The sequence below is a fragment of the Cygnus olor genome, chromosome 25 (assembly GCF_009769625.2).
Source record: "Cygnus olor isolate bCygOlo1 chromosome 25, bCygOlo1.pri.v2, whole genome shotgun sequence".
NCBI classification, from domain to species: Eukaryota; Metazoa; Chordata; class Aves; order Anseriformes; family Anatidae; genus Cygnus; species Cygnus olor.
The window spans coordinates 753,589-773,878 of NC_049193.1; the positions used below are offsets into that span (position 1 = coordinate 753,589).

The 20,290-nt window shown below is 64.3% G+C and overlaps 2 protein-coding genes across 3 annotated transcripts; one reads left to right on the forward strand and one right to left on the reverse strand.

The window, feature by feature from the left end:
* Nucleotides 1–1,994: 1,994 nt before the first annotated feature.
* Nucleotides 1,995–6,354, forward strand: MRPL45 (mitochondrial ribosomal protein L45). Its single transcript, XM_040537109.1, has 8 exons — nucleotides 1,995–2,088; nucleotides 2,362–2,557; nucleotides 2,992–3,109; nucleotides 3,483–3,581; nucleotides 4,137–4,185; nucleotides 4,430–4,579; nucleotides 4,663–4,836; nucleotides 5,695–6,354. The coding sequence occupies exons 1-8, from the start codon at nucleotides 2,041–2,043 to the stop codon at nucleotides 5,752–5,754; spliced, it is 894 nt and encodes a 297-aa protein (XP_040393043.1). The 5' UTR covers nucleotides 1,995–2,040; the 3' UTR covers nucleotides 5,755–6,354.
* Nucleotides 6,355–6,498: 144 nt separating this feature from the next.
* GPR179 (G protein-coupled receptor 179) lies at nucleotides 6,499–19,132 on the reverse strand. 2 transcript variants are annotated; one of them, XM_040537106.1, is made up of 10 exons: nucleotides 18,195–19,132; nucleotides 17,600–17,708; nucleotides 16,469–16,571; nucleotides 15,868–16,337; nucleotides 15,249–15,358; nucleotides 14,937–15,175; nucleotides 14,368–14,506; nucleotides 14,092–14,197; nucleotides 13,821–13,967; nucleotides 6,499–13,465 (listed from the first exon to the last, which is right to left on the reverse strand). In XM_040537106.1, the coding sequence occupies exons 1-10, from the start codon at nucleotides 19,043–19,045 to the stop codon at nucleotides 8,858–8,860; spliced, it is 6,882 nt and encodes a 2,293-aa protein (XP_040393040.1). In that variant the 5' UTR covers nucleotides 19,046–19,132; the 3' UTR covers nucleotides 6,499–8,857. The 2 variants fall into 2 exon arrangements, with proteins under 2 accessions (XP_040393040.1, XP_040393042.1); XM_040537108.1 differs by having other exon boundaries at nucleotides 13,341–13,465; nucleotides 13,766–13,967.
* Between the last annotated feature and the right edge of the window lie 1,158 nt (nucleotides 19,133–20,290).

Sequence of the window (20,290 nt, forward strand, 5' to 3'; positions counted from 1 at the left end):
GTCCTGAGCAAACCGGGTTCTCCTGCCGCACCAGCGCGGGGAGGCCTGGGGACAAGCGGACGCGGTGGCTGCCAGGGTCTGTAATGAGCCCGGATCCTGCAGCCACAAATTGCTGTCAGTGCTCTGGCTTAATTAGGAAATCAAGGGAAAGAGGGGAAAAAAAAAAAAGAAAAAAGAAAAAAAGAAAGATCCCGGAGAGTCTTTTCTTCTCTTCTCTTTTTGCATGGGTTTTTGTCGTCCCTGCTAGAGCGGGAGCAGCCGGAGGGCACCAGCTAATCCTGCCTCGCAGGTCCAGCCGCGGCTTAGGGCAGGAATCCGAGGTATTCGGGAGCAGGGGACGGTGCTGGGAGCTGCGGGGTGGCTCCGGGGCTGCCCCCAGCACGAGGCCGCGGCAGGAGGGGGGCTGGCAGCGTTCTGTGCTGCTCCCCCCTCGCAGCGGTGGCGGCGGTGGCGTGCGTGCCGGCCTGCCCGTTGCCCTGCCCGTTGTCCCTCCTGCACCCCGCAGACCCGGGGCGCGTTGCACAAGCACCTCCGTGGTGCAGGGATGGTGCCAACGCGGCCAAAGCCCTGCCTGGAGGACGGCGCAGCCCCGGCGGGGAGCGAGCCCTGCTCCTCCCGGTGCTCCGGTCCTGCCTAAGCCCGGCAAAGGCCCCAACGGGGCAAGATGTGGGAGTTTTGTAAATGGGGGGGTGGGGGGGTCAGCACGGGCAGGCCAGGGCCACCGTCAGGTGGCATCTCCAGGGGCCACCACCCTCGCTGGAGCAGATCCCTGCCCCTGGTTGCTGCAAGAGCCCCCCGGTGGCACCCACCCCCCCATGCACCCCGTCACGGCCCCTACTGGGGGGGGGCAGGCCCCGGTAGCGGCGTGGGCTGGGATCAACGGTCCCGGGCGCAGCAGGGCCGTCACTACACATTAACCAGCTGTCCGGCGGGGGGGCTCCCTCCCGGCCAAGATCAACAGTCCCCGGGCTGGGAGCACGGCCTGGGGGGGCCAGCGCAGCCCTGAGCCTTCCACCGCCCCCCCGGCCCCACGCTTCGCTCCCCGCTGCCCTCGGGTCTGCGGGACGGACCGGGCTGGGCCGAGCCGAGCCGAGCTGCTGGCGGCCGTGCTGCCCCAGGGGGGGAGGATGGGGCTGACCCCCCCCCAGCACCGTCCCTTGCATTCCTCGGGGGGTTGCGCGGGGGCCCTGCGGGTGCTGCACCCGCTTGCCTGGCACTGGCCCCCCCAGCACCTTCCCAGCCATGTGGGGCCGGGTGCCCCGTGTGGAGCCCCCGCAGCCCCCCCCTGCCCCCCCCGCAGGGAGCCCCCCACTTCCAGGCAGACACGGACAGAAGGGCCGGGGGGGGTCAGAACCGAGGGGGGGGCACACAAGGACATTGCATGGGGGGCCTGCACCCCTTGCACAGTGCAATGGGGTGGGAGTTGGGCCCCCCCCCCCGTGCTGCAGGGGGGCTCCTGCGCGTTTGCAGCCGTGCACGTTCCCGGGGGGGGGGTGAGGGGGGGTTGCACCCCGTGCACGGTGCACGGGGGCCCCTCGCTGCTTGCTCGTTGCATGGCGGGGGGGGGGTTGCACCCCGTGCACGGTGCAGTGGGGTGGGCGCTGCACCCCCCCCGTGCTGCAGGGGGGCTCTTGCACGTTTGCAGCCGTGCACGTTGAACGTGGGGGGGGTGAGGGGGGGCTGCTCCCCGTGCACGGCGCAGGGCGGTGCAATGGGGGTGGGCGCCGCGCCCCCCCCCCCCCCCCCGTGCTGCAGGGGGGCTCCCGCCCCGTGCACGCGCACCCCGCTGCGTCACGCCCGGGGGGGGGGGGGCCTTCCCCTCCCCCCCCCGCGGGGCCCTGGGGGCGCCTCGCACCGCCTCGCGCCGGGGGCGGAGCCTCCCCCGCCCCCCCCTGCAGCCGATGGAATTTTCCACTCGCCGCCGCCGCGCGGGCTCCCGACGGCCCCGCCCCCTCCGCGCGCCACCGCGGGGCCACGCCCCCTTCTGGCCCGCCCCCATTCTGGCCCCGCCCCCTTCCCGTCGGGCCGTGCGGCGCCAAGATGGCGGCCGCCATGAGGGCGGCGGGACCGGGGCTGCTGAGCCGGCGGGTGCGGGGCGCCGGGGGCGGCCGGGGGGGAACGGCCGGGGGCCGGGGGCCGGGGCCGCTGTGAGGGAGCGGCTGGGGCCGGGTTGGGGCCGGGGGCAGGCTCCCCCTCCGGGCACGGTTCCGGGCGGCCGCCCCGGGGCGGCGTTGGGCGCGGTGACGGCGGCTCCGCGGTCCGGAGGCCTGAGGGGAAGCAGCGCCCGGTGCCGGCCGCTCCCGGCCCTCGGTTAACGCCCGGCCCTCGGTTAACGCCCGGCCTTGCGTTCCCCTTCCGCAGGCCTTGGGGTCGGCGCTCCGCCCGCCCCGAGCCGCCCCGCCCTGCCTCGCGGTGCCGGTGAGGACGAAGCGGCGGCTGTTCGTGCCCGAGTGGGCCAGGGAGCTGTCCCCGGAGCAGAAGGAGCGCAGGCTGCGCGCCGCCAGCAGGGCGCTGCCCGAGGACCGCGTGGAGCGCGCCTTCTTCTTGGCCTGCACAGGTGCTACGGGGCTCTCCGGGGGCAGTTCGCTGTGACCGTGCGGACAGGGAGCGTCCGCCTGCAGCGGTCTCCGTTACCTGCTCTGCCCCGGGTGGGTGAAAGCAGCGGCCCTGCTGCTGCCAGCTGTGCGTGGGGCTGTTGGCCCTTCGTACCCGGGGACCAGCGTTAGCATGGGAGGCCGTGTTTCCTCCTGCAGGGTGTCTTATCCTCACGTCCCGGGGCTGCATGGAAGAGCAGGAGAGCTGATGGTATAACACAGCTTGTTCACAGTGAGAGGTGCCCCTATCATTTGTGGCCACACTCTTTATTTCATCCTAAAGATGCTTTCAGGGAGGAATCCTTCTCCAGCAGCCAGGGTGCTGCCACTCTGTTTCCTTCAGAGTGCAGCGTTTGGCGGCTTTTGAGCCTCCTGACCTCTCTTCTCTCTCATGCAGCTGATATTATAGACCCTTATGTCCCTCCTGAGGGCGATGCCCGCATGACTTCCCTATCCAAAGATGGGCTGAAGCAAAGGGTGGAGAAGCTGAAGCAGACTGCTGCCTCCCAGCTGGCGTATGTACCTTCCTTCTAATTAGTCTGTGGTGTCGAAGTCTTGCCCAGTTCTGTCTCGCAGTGGTGAGGTGGTGTGTTTGTTTATAACGTTGTTGCTCTTGTACCACTCCTGTCCTTGGCTTGAGAGTGAATACAAGGCGTCTGTCCTGGCACGAAGGGGTGCAATGTGTACTCGCTTTTTCTGGGTTCTTTGGGTTTGCAGAAGTATGTTTTTCTTATGAGCACCTAGAGACTGTGTGTCAGTGGGGAGGGAGTCTCTGGTTCCCAGTTACTCCCTGGGAAAAGTGGTTCTAGAACTGGATAAGATTGTTGTCATCTGAAACACTGAAATGTTTTTTACTTGCTGCAGAGCTTTTTTTTTGTGTCTTTTCAGTCTCCGGAAGGTAAAGGATCACGATCCGGATTTCAGCACGAAAACCTTCCCAGAGAAGGCCCAGGAGATATTCATTGAAGCTCACAATTGCCTGGCAAAGTAAGACCTGGTCTCTGACTGAAGTGGTTATGTAGGACCTGCTTCTTTTTGCTTATATGCTCTGGTTTTCTTCCTTACCTTTCTAAGCCTCGTGCCTCCTCTGCAACAAGTACTTTCTTTTGCTGCCCTCATCTCTCTGAAGAGGAGGTGGCCTCGGAGGTTTGGGAATCAGTGTTATTAGCAGCTGAGTGGATGGTTGCTGCTGTTCAGCATCGTGCCGCAGAGAATGGTTTGGATGTGAAAGGATGCTCTGCTGACTTGCTCCACTTTGTAGGAATAGAACAGATTTCAGAAATGCCTCATTTTTGGTTACAGTTCCAAACATCGATAAAGCACTTAGACCATAACTAGCTTCCAAGGGATGTTGTCATGTCTTTCCCCGAAGTCTTGTCAGCCAGCTGGCATTCAGGTTCTGATTTTGTGTTAAGATCACAGCTGAGAATCTTGTTTTTCTGCTTTGCCGGTGGATTATATATCTTCTGGAGAAGCAGGAATTTGTGAGTAAGCCTCTTTACAGTACATGTATTTGAGTAACTGGGTGTGTTTCACTTGCAGTTTTAACAAGCAGAAACTTCACTCCCTGGTGACAGAGCGCTGCTATCCGGTAAGTTTATCTGGGTGTTAGTGTGTCCTTGACTGGTTTTAGAGAGTCTTAAAGAGTGTGGAAGGGTTGAGAAATTGCCTGTCTCTTTTCTTTTTTTCCCCACCTGAATACAACAAAGACAGTGGGGAGACAAACCACAAGTTTAGGTAATAGATGACGAACAAATGCCTCATTACATGTAGTAGTTTGCTTGTTCAATTCACATCCTAATTAAGTTGGTGCCGACTTATTTTTTCCTTTTTAGGACATGGTCCGTGGCAACAGGTACAAGACCATCCGGTGGAGTTTTGTGGAGTCTCTGGAGCCTCCGAGAGTGGTCCATATTCGGTGCAACAGCATTGTGAATCCAAGTAACCTGTACGGCCAGGTGACGGTGCGGATGCACACGCGGCAGGTACGTCCCCCTGCCCCCCTTGTGTGTCCCAGCTGCCTCCAGCCTGGGGCCAGCCCAACGCGTGTTTCCTGGCTCTGTTGCAGACTCTGGCTATCTATGACCGGTTTGGTCGGCTGATGTACGGTGGGGAGCAGGTGCCCAAGGATGTTTTGGAGTATGTCGTATTTGAGAGGTATTTGGTCAACCCATACGGCACGTGGAGGATGCATGGCAAGATTGTTCCAGAGTGGGCTCCACCGAAGGACCCCATCGTTAAGGTAATGCCACCAAGAGCAGACACCAGCATGGCCCGTGGCTTTGAAACATAAGCTCCTAGATAATTTTGTGCAAAAACAGAGCTGAGTTTCCTGTAGTGGGCTGGTGGTGCATGTACTTGCAAGCAGTCCCATTTATTAACGTGGGATTATCAGCCTCTAGCATCTCTCATGGTGGCTAGTGAATGTTACAACTGCTGGGCACTGGGTTTAGTCCCAGGAGGTATTTGCAATTTGTGTGCTTCTGTCCTAGTTAAGGACGTATTGTTGTATATTGCCTAGAGTTTCCTATGATTAAAGGAGAAACTTGAGAGCCATCAGCACTCTGCAAAAGACAAATCTGTAACTTGAGGCAGATGTGGGTTCTGCTCTGAACTACACAGTGAGTTGGGTTTTAAGCCATCTGATTGTTCCTGTATCTAGTTTTCAGGGGTAACAGAGGACTTCGCTGAAGTCTGTAGGGTGTTTGAGATCTCCGTCTGGAAAATATATAGAGATAAATACATATTTTAGGGTAACCTGGAAGATGTAATAGCAGACCAATGGTATTTGATAGGTATGTGATAATTTAGGGCTTCACTGCTCCCTGTACGTAGCCTGGCAAACTGATGCAGGTGCTCTGTCCTCCTGTGTGACTAAAAACAGGTCCTAGAGAGGCAGGAGGTGAGAAGTGCAGTGTAGTACAATGCGTGTAATACCGCTCCCTGCTCTGTGTCCTCCCCCATGCTGCTGCCATCTGGTCATCTTCCTGTGCGAGGCTCTTGCATTGCCACCACCTCCTGGTCACCCCTTTCTCGTGCTCTTGTTACAACAGTTCTGAGCTGCTCCATGTTGTGCTGATTTTTGTCCTTGCTGTTCCAGACGGTGATGATTCCTGGCCCAACCTTGGATTCTTCACAAGAGGTTAAAGAAAATAAATAAGAAACTTCAGAGCAAGTACAGAGACAGCAGTACGAACAACGCTGAAGGAACAAAATGGAGAATGTCTGTGGAGGTAGCCGGCTGGGTGTAGCTGTGCTTTTCAACAAGCAAAGCAGCTTTAGAAATGGACTCCAGTCACTAAGAAATTGCCTTGAAAGGAGTGAAAGAGTCGTGGGAGAGGATTCAGATGAGCTCTAAGAGCTTTACTCTGTCCAAATAGACTATGTGCTGTGTCTTAACCCTCTCTGTGTTTCTGTGCAGATCAGAAGTCTGCTTGCTTCAGGGCGGCTGTCTGGGCTAATCTCTGTGCCGAACTTGTGTGGCGAGAGCCGTTGACAACACAAGTCTGTCCAGACATGGGATGTATGGTAGACCTGGTGGGCTTTCATTAAAACTTACAGCTGTAATTATGGGTGCTTTCTTTTCCCATCCTCGTTCCCTGTCTGTACAGAATCCCAGGCTTCTTTTCCTAACACAAAACAAGAACAGCAAGCACACTTTAAATCAAGTTCTCCTGAGTGGGTCCTGCTGAATGGGTGCTTGTTAACGGCCAAGCTGTAGCACAGCACTGGTAATTTAATAAATTTTTTTGACTCCTGAGGTCAGCGTTTGTGTCAACTAATGTCAAAAGGCAGCATTTCTCATAGCTGATGGGTTTCAGTGCATTTGTTACAGATGCTCTCAAATTTAGCAATGGGATGTTGTTAATGAGCAGCTGGCACCATCCTGTGGACACGATGACGTTCACATCAGGCCCTCTGGTTTAGCAGGCTGCGTGAGTCCAGAAAACGTACCCAGAGGTTACCTTTTTCCATGGCTGCAAGTAAGGCAGTGCACTGCTAATCTGTTCTTGCTCTGCTTTGCTCAGGTAACTTCTATTTGCATCTAGTCACAGAGCAGAAAATTCACTAGTCGTCAGATAACTGAGTGTTTCCTTTTCCAGCCTCGTACCGCTTTTTAACTCAGCCATTTTCAAGAGCTTATGAGAGTTGAGCGCCTTTTTTTCTTCCTTGAGAGAGATTTTACAGAGCACGCAGTATGATTTATGGCTCCTTATGCTTGCAGAGTTTTCGGTGTTGCCTGTGAATGATGTTCCTTTGAAAGGGCAGAATATCATCTCTATGCTCAGTTAGGAGAGGAGCCAGCGATGGAATCCCTTTCATCTCTTTGGAAATCAGAGGGGTGTCACAATCTGTCTGCCTTTCCTGCAAGAACCTACTATATCGAGCCTTCTGCCTACGCTTCATTCATGAGCTGAAGAGAGATTCAGTGCTCCAGCATATGTGAGCTGGGGTAGGAACAAAAATAAATTAGCGAGCTGCCTGGCTTGTGTCTGGTGTGACTAAGGCAGCGTAGAAGCGGGTGCGGCTGTGACTGCTCAGCCACTTCCTACGGACACGATTCTCCAGCTCAGGCTCTGAATGAGAGGAGTGCGTTTTCTGACAGTGGCTGGGTTTTCTGGGAGAACAGCGTTTAATTCCAGCCTAGCAGCGTGTAGCTCCCCATCTCCTTTGCCAACCTCTCTGACTACACCACTGCTGTTCTTGGGTTTCCTTTACGGCCTCACTGCTTTTTGTTGTAGCTCTTCCTTAAATGTATTTAGTATGTTGCCCACAGCCCATAAATCAGCCGAGTGTGCGCTCTGAAGATAACTTTATTTTCTGTATGTACACTTACTTACACCATTGGATGACTTTGACATTCGGCACTGAGGATCACAGCACACTACAGCGATGCCACTTTCTAAGGAGAGAGGAGGCAAACGACGAAGGAACGGCAGGACAAGCCCCGAGCCCCAGCCTTGCAGGGAGATCAGAGAGAACAGAAGCGTTTGCTTCTGTGCCTCTGGTTTCGATTTGCTTCTGTTCAAACAGAGCAGGGGAACAAACCTGGGGAGACTGCTGTGCTGTGCCGCCCAGAGGGAGCGGGGGGAGTGGGACCTGTGCAGCCCGCAGCGTGCACCCCAGCTCTTCTCGTGGTGATGGGATCAGCCCTGCCTCATGCCCCGGAGGTCGTAGTGCCACTATGGCCTCAGCACCTTCCCTGTCTTACGGGAATGGGTTTCCATTTCTGCCCCCAAAAGGAATGTGAGTACAGGAAGAAGTTGAAATGGGGGATGATAAAGGCATCCCGTGTTTCTACAGGTGGGCAGTAAAAGTGAAGGCTTGGGAGTGCCACTGGAAAGGGTGATGGAAAATCCGCCCTGCGATGGGAAGGTGAGCTCTGGGCATTGCACACATGGTGAATGTGTACATGTGCACACAGGCATACAAGAGAAATAACCAGTAATAACAATGTTTTGAATAGCGTAATTAAGATAAACACTTCTGCAGCTGAGTTGCCAAGAGAAGTGCAGCAGTGCTGTGAAATCAGCCAGAGATGAGTTCGGTAGTGGGGGTACCTCTCTCTGCTGTCACAAAAGCAAAGCTTTCTAGGAGCAGAGCAGCGGAGTGACCTGAAGGCTGGCTGGTCCCACCCGGGGCAGCGATAGGCAAAGGCACCCGGGCACGCGAGGCAGCGGTGGGCATCGCCTCATTGCAGTGTCAAGGTGCTGGGCTGGCAGCACCGGGCTGAAGCAGAGCAGAAGGGGAAGCTTTGCATGCGTGACAGTCCCGCGGCTGGCTCAGCAGCCTCAGAGGATGTTCAGAAATAAGTGGTGGTGTCCGGAGGAAGCCAAACGTGTCGTGGCGCTGACTGGGAACAGCGGCCTTGTCCCAGGCGTCGGAACCTGGCCGGTCCCAGCGGTTCTTACGGAAGTCGCTCTGTTATTAAATGCAGGTGACAGCAGCTCTGGTGCCTTCAGCTGGGCTGCAGGAGCTCCGGACAGTTGTTCTCCTCCCCAGTGGCACCATGGCTGCCCCGACCTGACTTCCCCTGGACTCACGATGGAGAGAGTGACCTGATCCAGCACGCAGGGGCTGCCAGCTCCCCCCGCTCTGAATTCCCACGGTACCGGGTGCTCGGGAGCCCAGACCCTCGCTGAAGGCAGCCGTGGGCTGTCCCCAGCCCTTGCTCTTGGGTCCCCCCGCGGGCAGGCGGCGGGCTTCAGCTCAGGACTTTCCCTGCACAACCGCTGCCAGCTCCCAGCTGGAGCGGGCGAGAGCTACTCGTGGTCCCACGGGCAGACGTCGGGGCTGGTTTCCCTCGTGCCTCCCTCTCCGGGGCTCTGCCCAGCCTGGCAGAGGCTCAGGCTGGGGTCTGTGCTCTCCCACGGGCACGCCGTGGGCGCTTTCTGAGTGCCAGGGGCAGGGGGAGCCTCCTCTGCCTCCCAGGGACAAACCTCGGCCATGGTGGCACCTGGGCTGGGGCTGCTGCTTGCCACATGTGCTTGCCAAGGGAGCCCTGCAGCTGCCCGCAGGGGCTGGGAGCCCGGCAGGACGCGGCGCAGGGGCTTGTGCTCGGCCTGGCCCCCAGAGCAGCCCCCGGCCTTCCGCAGGGCTGGTGGAGATGTGGACACCGGCTTTGGCTCCCCAGTCCCAGCGGGGGCTGCTCCATCAGCTCCCCATGGGCACGCTTTGGGCGTGTGGATCTGCACGGCCTTGGGCTCCGCTGCTTCCCAGGGACAGATGTCGGATTTCCTGCTCTCCCAGCTGTCCGACTTCTTGGACGGCTCTCCCCCCGTTTCAGGTTTTTGGGGGGGCTCCTCCGTGCCCGGGTTCTCCCAGGGGCAGACAGCCTCTCGCTCGCTGCTCCCCTTCTCCACCGCCTTGGAGGCACCCCAGTGTTTTGGCCAGAGGCTCACCTCTCCCGGGGCTGCCCCGGTCCTCTCAGAAAAGGCTCCTTTCCCTGGCAGAGGCGCAGCCGCCTCCCAGGGGCAGATTTCAGCTTTATCCCTAGCTCCCAGCTCCTGAGCCTCCCAAGGACAGACCTCCGTGCTCAGGGCTCTCCCTGCGGGCAGCGCTGGGCTCCCCGAGCCCGGGCTCTCCCAGGGACAGACCTCGGCCGTGGTGCTCCCCGGTTTCGTGGGAGCAGCTTTCGGCAGCTCTGGGCTCTTCGTGCCCCCCGCGGAGGAGCCCCCTGTGCCCAGGCCCTCCCAGGGACAGACGGACTCACGGTCCCAGCCCGCTTTTGCAGGCAGGCTGTCTCTGGTCTCTTTCAAGACACCTTGATCCGTTGAAGTGTTTCTGCCCCCTCTGGACAGACCGCCTTTGTCCTGCCTCGGTTTCCCTTTCTCTGAGGGGAGAACGGCCACCTCCCAGGGGCAGATCTCGGCTTTATCCCTGGCTCCCAGCTCCTGAGCCTCCCAAGGACAGACCTCCGCCTTCAGGCTCTCGGTGCTCTGGGATTCCCTCGCTGCGGGCAGCGCCGGGCTCCCTGTGCGGGGTCTGGCTGGAGGCTCCCAGGGGCACGCGGCCTCGCTGCCGCCCCTCTCCAGGGACCTCGCCGGGCTCGCCAGCGCTGCCTGGCGCGTGATGCGCTTCTCCCCCCGTGGGCCTGCCCTCGGAAGCTGCTTTGCCTTTTGCTCATCGAAGGGGGGTGCAGCCGCCTCCCAGGGGCAGATTTCTGCCTTGCTGCCAGCTTCCAGCCCCTGAGCCTCCCAGGGACAGACCTCTGCCTTCGGGCTCTCCGTGCTCTGGGATTTCTTTGGCTCAGCTTTCGACCCCTCCAGGCTCTTCCCAAAGAGCTTAGCGGAGATCTGGGTGTCCCTGCGAGCCGCCCGACCCCCCTCCCCTGCCAGCTTTACTTTGCTTCCCTCAGGTTCTCTTGATCTGGGTTTGTCGTCTGCTGGGGGAGTCCCACGCGTGTCCTGACTCCATCTTCCCTTCCCCGGCGGAGCTGCGGATACTTCCCAAGGGCAAATTTCTGCTTTAGCAAGCGGCTCCTCCTCAGCTTCCCACGGACAGACGTCGGCCTTCTTGCTGCCAACTTTTCCAGCTTGGGCTGATGTTTTGGGCAGAGCTGGGCTTTCTGCCGTGAGCCCCTCGCCAGGCTCCTCTGCACCTTCCCAGGGGCACACGGACAGGCGCTGGCTGCTCCCTTGGTCCGCGGCGTGTGGCGGCTCGCTCCTGCCCCCCGGGGCTGCCGTCTGCAGGGGAACCGCTGGGGAAAATTCGTTTTCCTCCTTTATTTTCTCTGCCATGGATAAGGCTGTGCTGGTTTCCCAAGGGCAAACTTCTGCTCTGTCGCTGCTGGCTCCTGTGGCTTCCCAGGGACACACCGAGGCCCTCACGCTCTCCGGGCTCTTGGAGGTGAGTTTTGGCAGATCCGAGCTGTCGGGGGCCGCTCGAGGGGGGGGCAGCTCGGTGCTGGCACTGCCCCAGGGCCGCCTGGCCGCTGGCTGCCTGCCCCCGCTCTCCGGTCCCTGGGTCTGCTGAGGGCACAGGGGGCGGATGCTTCTGCCCCCCCTGGGCAGCCTCCCCCCGTCCTGCTGCACCTTTCCCTTCTCCGGCTGAGGCTTCCCCACCTCCCAGGGGCAAATTTCTGCTCTGTTGGCCATCTCCCCCTCCGCACTCTCCCATGGACAGACCTCGGCCATCCTGCCCCCCACGCTGCCTGCTGTCCCTGGAGCCGCTGCCGGCAGCTCTGGGGGCTTTTTCCCCAGCTCTGCCCCTGGCTGGATGCTGCCAGGACCCCCATGGGGGGGACCAGCCTCGCCCCCACTCCCCTCCCAGGGGCAGATCTCCGTTCTAAGGCCACCACCCGCCTGGGCCACCTCCGTGCTCCTGCTCCTTGCGGGGAGCCCCTCGGTGCCCCATCCTTCCCTGGCACTGCAGGGGCCGGGCTGGCTGCCCCCTTTCCCCAAAACCTTCATGGGGCTTCCCCCCCTCGGTGAGCCCCCCCCTGCAGCTGTTGCCTCCTGTAGTGCCAAAGCCCCCCGGGGGGCACCCAGGGCTTCCCAGGGACACACCTCAGCCCGTGGCCCCGCAGCAGCTGCGCTGTGCCCGGGGACCCGGTGGCTGCCCGTGCCCAGTTCCGCAGGTGGTGGTGCTGGTGCTGGTGGTGGCTCCTCGGTGGGGTGCCTGGGGGCCTCCTGCCCCTGCCCCACGGCAGGGGGCTCAGCCCCTGCCCGGGGACCAGCCTGCGCTGCCCCCGGGGTTTGGTGGGGATGCTCAGTGGTGTCCTGGCGGCTGGTGCTGGGCGAGACCTCGTGTGCCCCCGAGGGCATCTCCGGGACCCCGCCGGCATCTGCGCTCCCCGGGGCAGCGCTGGGCTCCTCTGCCAGCTCCTCACCACCGCCTGTGTGCACACCCGTGCCGTCCTCCTGTCCCTCTGCTTTTCCCCTACTGTCCCCCCAGGCTGCGCTTTCCGACGTGGAGCCGGCATTGTTGTTGTGCCGGCAGGGCACCGCGTCCCCCTCCTGCGGGCTGGGCTTGGGGCTTCCATTTGTGGGACCTTGGCTGCTCCCCCCTGGAGAAAGAGTGGGTGTCCCTGCCAGCTTGGGCCTCTCCCTCCTGCTGCCCCCGTCTCGGTCTCGGCCCCGTGTCCTGAGGCTGCCCTCGCTCTCCTTCTTTCCTTTCAGGCTGTTTTTCCCTCTGGAGCGGTTCAAAGCTTTGATGGCCAACCCCAGGCTCTTGAAGGTTTTCTGGGAGGATGGCTTGAGGCCTGGGGGGGCCACTGGGGTGTCACCAGGGGTCCCTGAGGCTGAAGGCTCGGCGGCTTTTTGCTTCCGGCTCAAAATCTCCTCCTGGATCAGCTCCCAGGGGCAAACCTCCGCGGGGATGGAGCGGGCGGACTGCAGCCGGCCCTGCCCCGACGTGGGGGATGCTCGCCCCAGTGTCCCCACGGGTGTCCCCACCGGTGTCCCCACGGGTGGTTCCAGTGTCTCCCTGCTGTCCCCAGCTGCCGCAGTGTGGTGCACCAGGCTCTGGTACCGCACGGGGGGCGGCGGCGGGGTCCTCCTCACTGCCACCCGCACCCGCCCCGAGAAGTGGGAGCTGTCGACGCTGATGCTCTTGGTGGGCACGTAGGTGACGTGTTTCTGCACCTTGCCGTCCCCTGGGGGGGACGCATCACACGAGGGACCCCCGTCGGCACGGCCGGAGCCAGCTGGCAGGGGGGCACCGGCAGTCCCAGTGGCTGCAGCAGGGCTCTGAGGCTTCCCAGCTTGCTCAGGGGGTCCCTGGTCCGTGGGGCGCCCCGCGGCCGGGTGCTGCTTGGCGTGCAGCTCAGCATCCCGCTCAGCATCCCGCCCGTCCCGTGCGGCCCGGCTGGCCACGAGCAGGGCCTCATCCCGCGCACCGGCGACGACGCTCAGCGACTTCAGCAGGAGGGCGCGGGGCTGGGGGGGCTGCTCGTGCCCCGACAGGTTGTGGGCGCTGGCCGACTTGCACACGAGCGGGGCGGCGTCGAGGGACTCGCTGTCGGATTGCTCTGAGCCTGCCGCGGTCGCCGCTGGTGTCACCGGCACAGTGTCCCCGGTGGGGCTGGGGCCAGGGGAGCCGCCCCGGGGGTCCCACGCCGGGCTCTCGGAGCTGCGGGACTTGTGCAGGGCGGCGGCGTGGTGTCGGGAGCCCCCATCCCGCACCCTCAGGCTGGCGCTGCCGGCGCTGGGGAGCCGCTTGGCCGAGGCGCGGCGGCTGCCGGGGGTCCGGAGCCGCTCCTCCCGGCTGCCCCGGGACACCACGGCCTCGGGCAGCTCGGCGAGGCGGCGCACGAAGGAGCGGCCCAGGCTCCGTCGGGACCCGCGCTTCTTGGGCACGTGGGGGTTGTTGGCTGCCATCCTCCGTGTCTTGAGCACCTCCAGCTGCGCGTAGAGCTTCTTCAGCTCCTCCTGCGCGCCGCGGGACAGGGGACACGGCAGAGAGAAGGGAGAGAGGAGAGCACGTACAACGGGACCACCCTGCAATTCTCCACCTTGGCCCCCGGAGCCACGGGGCCGGGCTGTGCCCATGTCCCCGTGCTGCTGCTCTGCCCGGTGCCCGTCCCCCCGAGGAGGTGGCTGCAGGGGACAGGCTGGGCTCCCCCCACCAAGGCCCGTGGCCATTCGCCCCGTGCCCCCTCCCGGCTGCTGCATCCCCTTCTCCACCCTCTGTTTTGCATCAGGAGAAAGACTGCAAAAGGCAACTCTTACTCTGCATGGGGCTGCATAGCTAGCGTCAAAAGAAGGTCCTGAGTGTGCCACCCACCCGAATGTCATCGGGGTCGAGACTGCGCTCGCTCCAGGCAGACGCGATGCTGCTGTTGAGGCAGGAGCCCGAGCGCCTCATGTCCAGCTCGTCCTCGTAAACCTCGGCCGCGATCTCCTCCCGCAGCGGCGAGCTGGCGTGCAGGAACTGGGGGCAAGGGGCGAGCTCGCCGAAGGGCCCCAAAATCCTGGGGAGCCCCCGCCCCATGTCCCAGGCCCCTGACAACGGGGGAGGTGGCGCGGGGCAGCGCAGGGGCAGGGCCAGGCATTACCTTTGGGATGAAAAGCAGCGCCAGGGTCATGGTGACGGTGCTGTGGGTGTGAGCGAAGAAGAGCAGCAGGGTCCAGTCGGGGTGCAGCGAGGGGACCATGACGAACCTGGAAGGGGCAGGAGGGCAGCGTGGGGTCCCACGGGGGCACTCACAACCTTGGCCCCTCCTGGGGGCCCCGGTGGGCAGCTGCTGGCTGCAGGGCTTTGCTGCTGCTGCTCTGTATCGCCGGGGCCAGGAATCTCTGTTTCCAGCCCCATTTCCAGCCCCGTGCCCTACCTGGCCACATGGAAGGCGGCCGAGATCATGAGCTCGTTGTGCAGCGCGATGCCCATGTAGCGGGGCTCGTGGAAGGCGGAGGGCACGGCGCGCGTGGCGTAGCACAGGGAGCTGCCCCACAGCAGGAACAGCATCTCGGCTGCAGGAGAGAGCAGGAGCTGAGTGCCCGGCCCCGACACCCTGCTGCGGGGACGCTTTCCCGGTGGGTTCTGCTCCCCTCTGGGCCCCTCCCTGCCCTGGGTCGCATCCAGCCCAGCACATTCACCCAGGTGCTGCTGGCGCGTGCCGCAGATGGAGCCAGGAGAGGCGCACGGCATCGTCCGGCACAGCCTGGCACTGGCAGCGGGATGCGCTGCTGCCACCGGGTGCTTCACTTGGGGCCAGGGCATGAGCTGGGGGTGCTCGGGGGGAGGGAGGCAGCTCGGACGCCCCGGCTCTGCTGCAGGCTCGATTGGATGGACGAGGAAACCAAAATCCTGCCTGCTGTCTTAATGGGACGGGGAGCAGGGAGGGGAGAGGTGCGGGCAGGGACAGCCGTGGGGGTGCCGGGGGGCTCTGCCGGCGCTCACCGACCACCATCATGTAGTCCCAGCGGTCGTGGCCGCAGATGTAGAAGTGGAGCCCGCGGGTGGTCTGGGTGCGGATCACCAGCGGGATGTTCTTGTCGACGTTCTCCAGCATCCCCACGGTCCAGGCCGCCAGGAACCACAGCACCAGGAGCAGGATCAGCCCCAGCATCTTCAGCACCCGCCCGCTCGACATGTAGGGCACGCGCTGTGCCGTGCGGGCCAGGAACACCCTCAGCACCCTGCAAGGCGCGGGGGGTGAGCCCCGGGCTGGGTGTCCCCGGCGTGGTCCCGGCAGCCCCCCGGCCCCGCTACCTGTACAGCTTGAGGGCGATGGTGCCGTAGACGGTGGCGAAGCCCAGCATGCGCACCCAGCGCAGCACGATGCAGCGGAAAATGCTGGGCTTGAAGTACAGGATGAAGACCTGGGCGGTGGGAGGGAGGGGTCGGTGGCGGCGTTGGGTGCCCGCTCACTGTGATGTGGGTGGGGGAAAGGGCAGGGACGTGGGAAGCAGCGACCGGGGGCAGCCTGGTCCCCCGCCTCCCCCTTGCTCCGCGGCAGCCACCGCAGACCTTCCGGGAGGGAGAGGGGATTTGGGTAGGGATTAATTCTGGTGGCCAGCGGGAGAAAAGGGATTTGGTTTCCTGAGAAGGTTTATACTGCAGCCCTCGGAGCCTGTGCCAGCACAATTAACAATTAGGTGGAGCCGTGCCCGTGCCCTGCCCGGTGCCAGCTCTGCCGGATGGGTGGGACGGCTGCTCGGGGCTCGGCGCCACGTTTTGGGATGGGGGCAGGTGGGGGGGCAGCCCCATGCCGGGGCTCGTGGCTGTGTATTTGGGGTCCACAGCTTAACGTGGAGCCACGGGGCCGCCTGCCCTGGCACGCTCTGAGCACGGAGGGGGGGCTTCAGCACGGGGCCGGGTGGGTACTCACGGGGAAGTAGAGCAGGAGGGACCCGAAGAGGATGGTCTCCAGGAGGACGACTCCTGACGCTCGGATCCTCTGCGGGGACAGGGCCACGTGAGGGCGCAGCCGGGAGCCCAAGGGTGCTGGGAGGGATAGAGCCCAGGGCAGGGACGCCCACCCCAGAACACCCTCCCTCGAGAGCCCCCCAGCAGGAGGCAGCCGGGCAGGGGGACACGGGGCGAGGGGAGCAGCAGCGGGGGGACCCGGCGCAGCCCAGCTGGCGCTTGCCTTGCTCCTTCGGAAGTGGTAGGAGATGAGCATGCTGAGGAAGACGGCCAGCATGCAGAAGGCCTGGCAGGAGAGGATGGCTGCCCGCAGCGCCCGGTCCTCCTGGATCAGGCAGGGGGTGTCGTCCACGCAGGTGGCGCATCCCTCGCGGCAGGGGCGGCACGCCAGCCGGGGCCCCCCATCCACCGGCACCGGGCTCCCCGCCACGCCTGGGGATGGAGCCGGGGGTAGGTGAGGCCCCCAAACCCCCCTTTTGGGTATCCCAAAGCCCCCACAGCCCCGGCACCCTTCAGGGGGCCGTAGGGTGAGAGGGGGGCCCCCAGCTGGGTGCTGCACCCACCTGCCCCGGTGCCGATGGCCACTCCGCCGGCCCCGTAAAAGCCCGGCTTGCACCGACACACGTACTGCCCGAGGACGAAGCCGCGGCTCTCCTGGGGGACGCACTGGAGGAGACAGGCAGAGGTGCACGGAAGGGATCGCCCTGCACCCGTGCGTTGCACTGGCCCTGGCCTCCCCCCAGCCCTGAGCTCCCCTGGCACCAGGGGCTCCAGCACACCCCCGGCTCCCTGACCCCACGCTGTCCTCCCCCACGCCTGGGCCTGGAAATCAGTGGTTAAACATTTAAGAATTAAAAGCCAAAGCCTGGCCCCCAAATCCCTCCCTAAAACCTAAATGGACACCTAATGCAGCAGAGCGCGCTAATCCAGCCGTGCGGCTCGGCCGTGACGGCAGCGGCTGCGGCAGCCCCGCTAATCCCCCGCTGCCCAGCACTGGGGCCGGACCCTGCCCATGCCGCCAGGCCGGCCGGGAGCTTTTCTGGGTATTGTTGTTGCTGGAAAGACGCCTGGCACGGCTCAGGTCACGTCCCTCCCGAGGGAGTTACTTGCAGGGAGGAAAAGTGTCTGAAATAGAAGCTGGTGAGGTGCCGCCTGCGTGGGGACGGCTTTTGGCCGGCGTTTCCCATGACGGGGGGCAGCGAGTTGTCACCCCACAACCCCGGCAGCACCAGAGCCCAACTCCATGGCACGAATGCTGCCCCAGACTGGGGCTCTGCAGGGTTTGCCGTGACCTCCAGGTGGGCACAGTCCGGGAAGCATTGAGGGACGCCCGTGGGGATGCTGCACCCATCGGCTCCCAGCTCCCGGAGCGCTGTCCCCGCTGTCCCCGGGTGGGCGGCAGCTGGGTCACCCCGCTGGCACTGGCGCTGGCAGAAGATTTGCACAATAAACCTTGGGCACGGTGCGAGAGCAGCTGAGCGGAGCAGATGGAGCGGCCGGCGGGGGATAAAGCTCATCCCGCACGGAGGGACAGGCGGCGGGGACGGCCCGGCCGGGGCCGGGGCCGGGGACGGTTTGGAGCGGGGCAGCCCCAGCCCCGATGGATGAGGGAACGGAGTCCCACGGTGCCCCAGGGGCTGGGATGGATGCTGGGACCAGCGGGGTGCTGGGTGCTGGGTGCCCGCGGCGGGTACCTGGGTGCTGTTGAGGTCGCAGCGGTGTGTGCCTGCGAACCAGCCCGGCCCGCTGGCGCACTGGTCGATGCCCACGTCCCGCAGCTCGATGTCCACCCGCACGACGCCCCTGTGCAGGGGGACGGGGTCAGCCCCGGGACATTTGGGAGCTGGGGGGGTCACAGCTGCAGGGGAGCTGGGGCACAGGCCCGGGGGGGGGACGCTCGTGTTGCCAGACGCTGGCTGGGGCTGTGCCCCCTTGGAGCTGGGTCTGGGAGATTCAGGGCTGGGGCACGGACAGCCGAGGAGGCCGGGGAGCAGTGTGGTGCAGTGATGTGCAAATACGCGCACGTGTGTGCGCGTGCACGAACACACAGAAGTGCACACGCACGTGCACACGCCTGCACACACATTCCCCCAACATGCACACAGGCACGCACACACCCCGGGGCTGCTGGCACACGCCGCAGGGAGGAGGGCTGCCAGCACCCCACACCCTGCACCCTGCCGCACACGAGTGGCGCCCCACGCCTGGGGGCGATGCCTCCGGCTGCACCCATCACCTCCGCGGTGCACCCCCGGCCCCCTACACCCCGTCACCGCCGGCACCACTCACTTGAACTCCGGGCTGAGGTCCGGCTTGAGCCCGTAGAAGGCGGAGGAGAGCGTGACGGCCCAGGCGGGCAGGAACTTGCCGTCCCGGCACTCGAGGAACGGCGGCGACCACCGCACGTGGCCCGGCTCCCCCACGTAGCTGTCGCCCCGCTGCCACTTGGGGGTCTCCATGCTGCGCAGGTCGTTGCTGAGCACCCTCTTGCGGAGCTGGGGGCTGCGCTGGGAGCGGAGGGCGTTGAACCACTCGTCGTCCCAGCTGCGGTTGCCCAGGCTGGGGGCGGCGGCGGAGACGTCCCGCAGCCGGATCTCGCCGTCGCCCGCCGTGGCCTGCAGCATCAGCCGGGGCTTGGCGGCCAGCGGGTGGGCGTCGAGGGCCAGCACCGCCCGGCGCACCCAGGGGTGCCCCTCGGCCAGGCTGCGCACCAGCGCCTGGTACCACTCCACGTCCTCGGCCACGCTGGCCTCGCGGATGTCGTTGCTCTGGAAGAGCATGTTGAGGAAGTTGGCGGCCTGGGCCAGCGCCTCGGGGGCGGCACGCAGGGCGGCCCGCAGAGCCGGGGGGGGTCCGGGGCCGGGGGCCCCCGCCGCGACGCCCCGGCTGCAGTTGGCGCGGGCCAGGCGCTGCGCATCGCCCGAACGCAGGAAGGCCAGCGCCGCCGCCGAGCCCTCAGCGTCCCTCGACGCCCCCGGCTCCGACGTGGACACCCCGGGGGGTGGCGAGGCTGGGGGCTGCTGTGCCCCCCCCAGGAGCAGCGCGGCCTGCAGGCACCAGAGCAGCGGCCACCGCCGCGGCCCCATGGCCGGGCTCAGCGCAGCCCCCCGGCACCCCGCGTCCGGCCCGGGGGGGGGCATGGTGGGCACGGCGCCCGAGCCGGCCGGGAGCCCGCTGGGCTGCGCTGAGCCGCGCTCCGCCGCCTGTTTTCCTCCCTCGACAGACGTCACCGGCTCCAAACCGCGCTCAGCCGCTGGCGCTGCCCGCCCGGAGCCCCCCCGCCCGCCCCCGCCCGCCGTTTGTCCCGGCCCCGCTGCGGGGAGCCCCCGGCCGGCCCCGGGACCCCGCTCCCCGGCCCCTCGGGCTGCCCGTGATGCAAGCGCATCCCGACGGGCAGCCATGGCAACCGGGCTGCGAGCCGCATCCGCAGCCCGCATCCGCATCCTGCATCCACATCCTGCATCCCGCGGGTCCCCGGGTAGCCCCGGGGGCTCGGTGCTGCAGCGTCCCAGGCCCCGGGGAGGGGGCCGGGGTTGGGCTCCCATGGGCAGGAAGCCCAAAGTCCCTGTCCTGGGGCAGGGAGGGAGATGGGGGCACATGGGGGTCCCAGTGGGCAGGGGTCCTGTGCCTCCAAGCCTGCCCCTTGCTCCCCCCCCCCCAATTTGGGGGTGTCCTTGGTGTCACGCAGCACTGCCTGCCTGCAGGGGGGAAACTGAGGCACAGGAGGCTGGTGCAAAGCAAGGGCGGCTTCTCCCTGGCCTCCAGGCAGGTGCACGGGAGCTGCTCCCGGTTCTGGTCGTCCAGCGGGGGGGGGGGGGGGGGGCTGGGGCTGACCCGGGTGCCTGCGTGAGCCGTGCAGGGGCCGTGCAGGAGCCACGCAGTGGCTGTGCAAAGGATGTGCAGCAGCCATGCAGAAACTGTGCAGCAGCTGTGCAAAAGCTGCGCAGGAGCCGTGCAGGAGCCGTGCAGGGTGTGCAGAGCTGTGCAGGAGCTGTGTGGGCGTTGTGTAGGAGCTGTGCAGGAGCTGTGCAGGAGCCATGGAGAGCTGTGCAGGAGACACGCATGGGCTGTGCAGGAGCCATGCAGGAGCCGTGCAGGAGCCGTGCAGGAGCCGTGCAGCAGGCATGCAGCGTGCATGCAGGAGCCGTGCAGGAGCTGTGCAGGAGCCGTGCAGCAGGCATGCAGCGTGCATGCAGCGTGCATGCAGGAGCCATGCAGGAGCCGTGCAGGAGCCGTGCAGCAGGCATGCAGCGTGCATGCAGGAGCCATGCAGGAGCCGTGCAGGAGCCGTGCAGCGTGCATGCAGCGTGCATGCAGGAGCCATGCAGGAGCCGTGCAGCAGGCATGCAGCGTGCATGCAGCGTGCATGCAGGAGCCATGCAGGA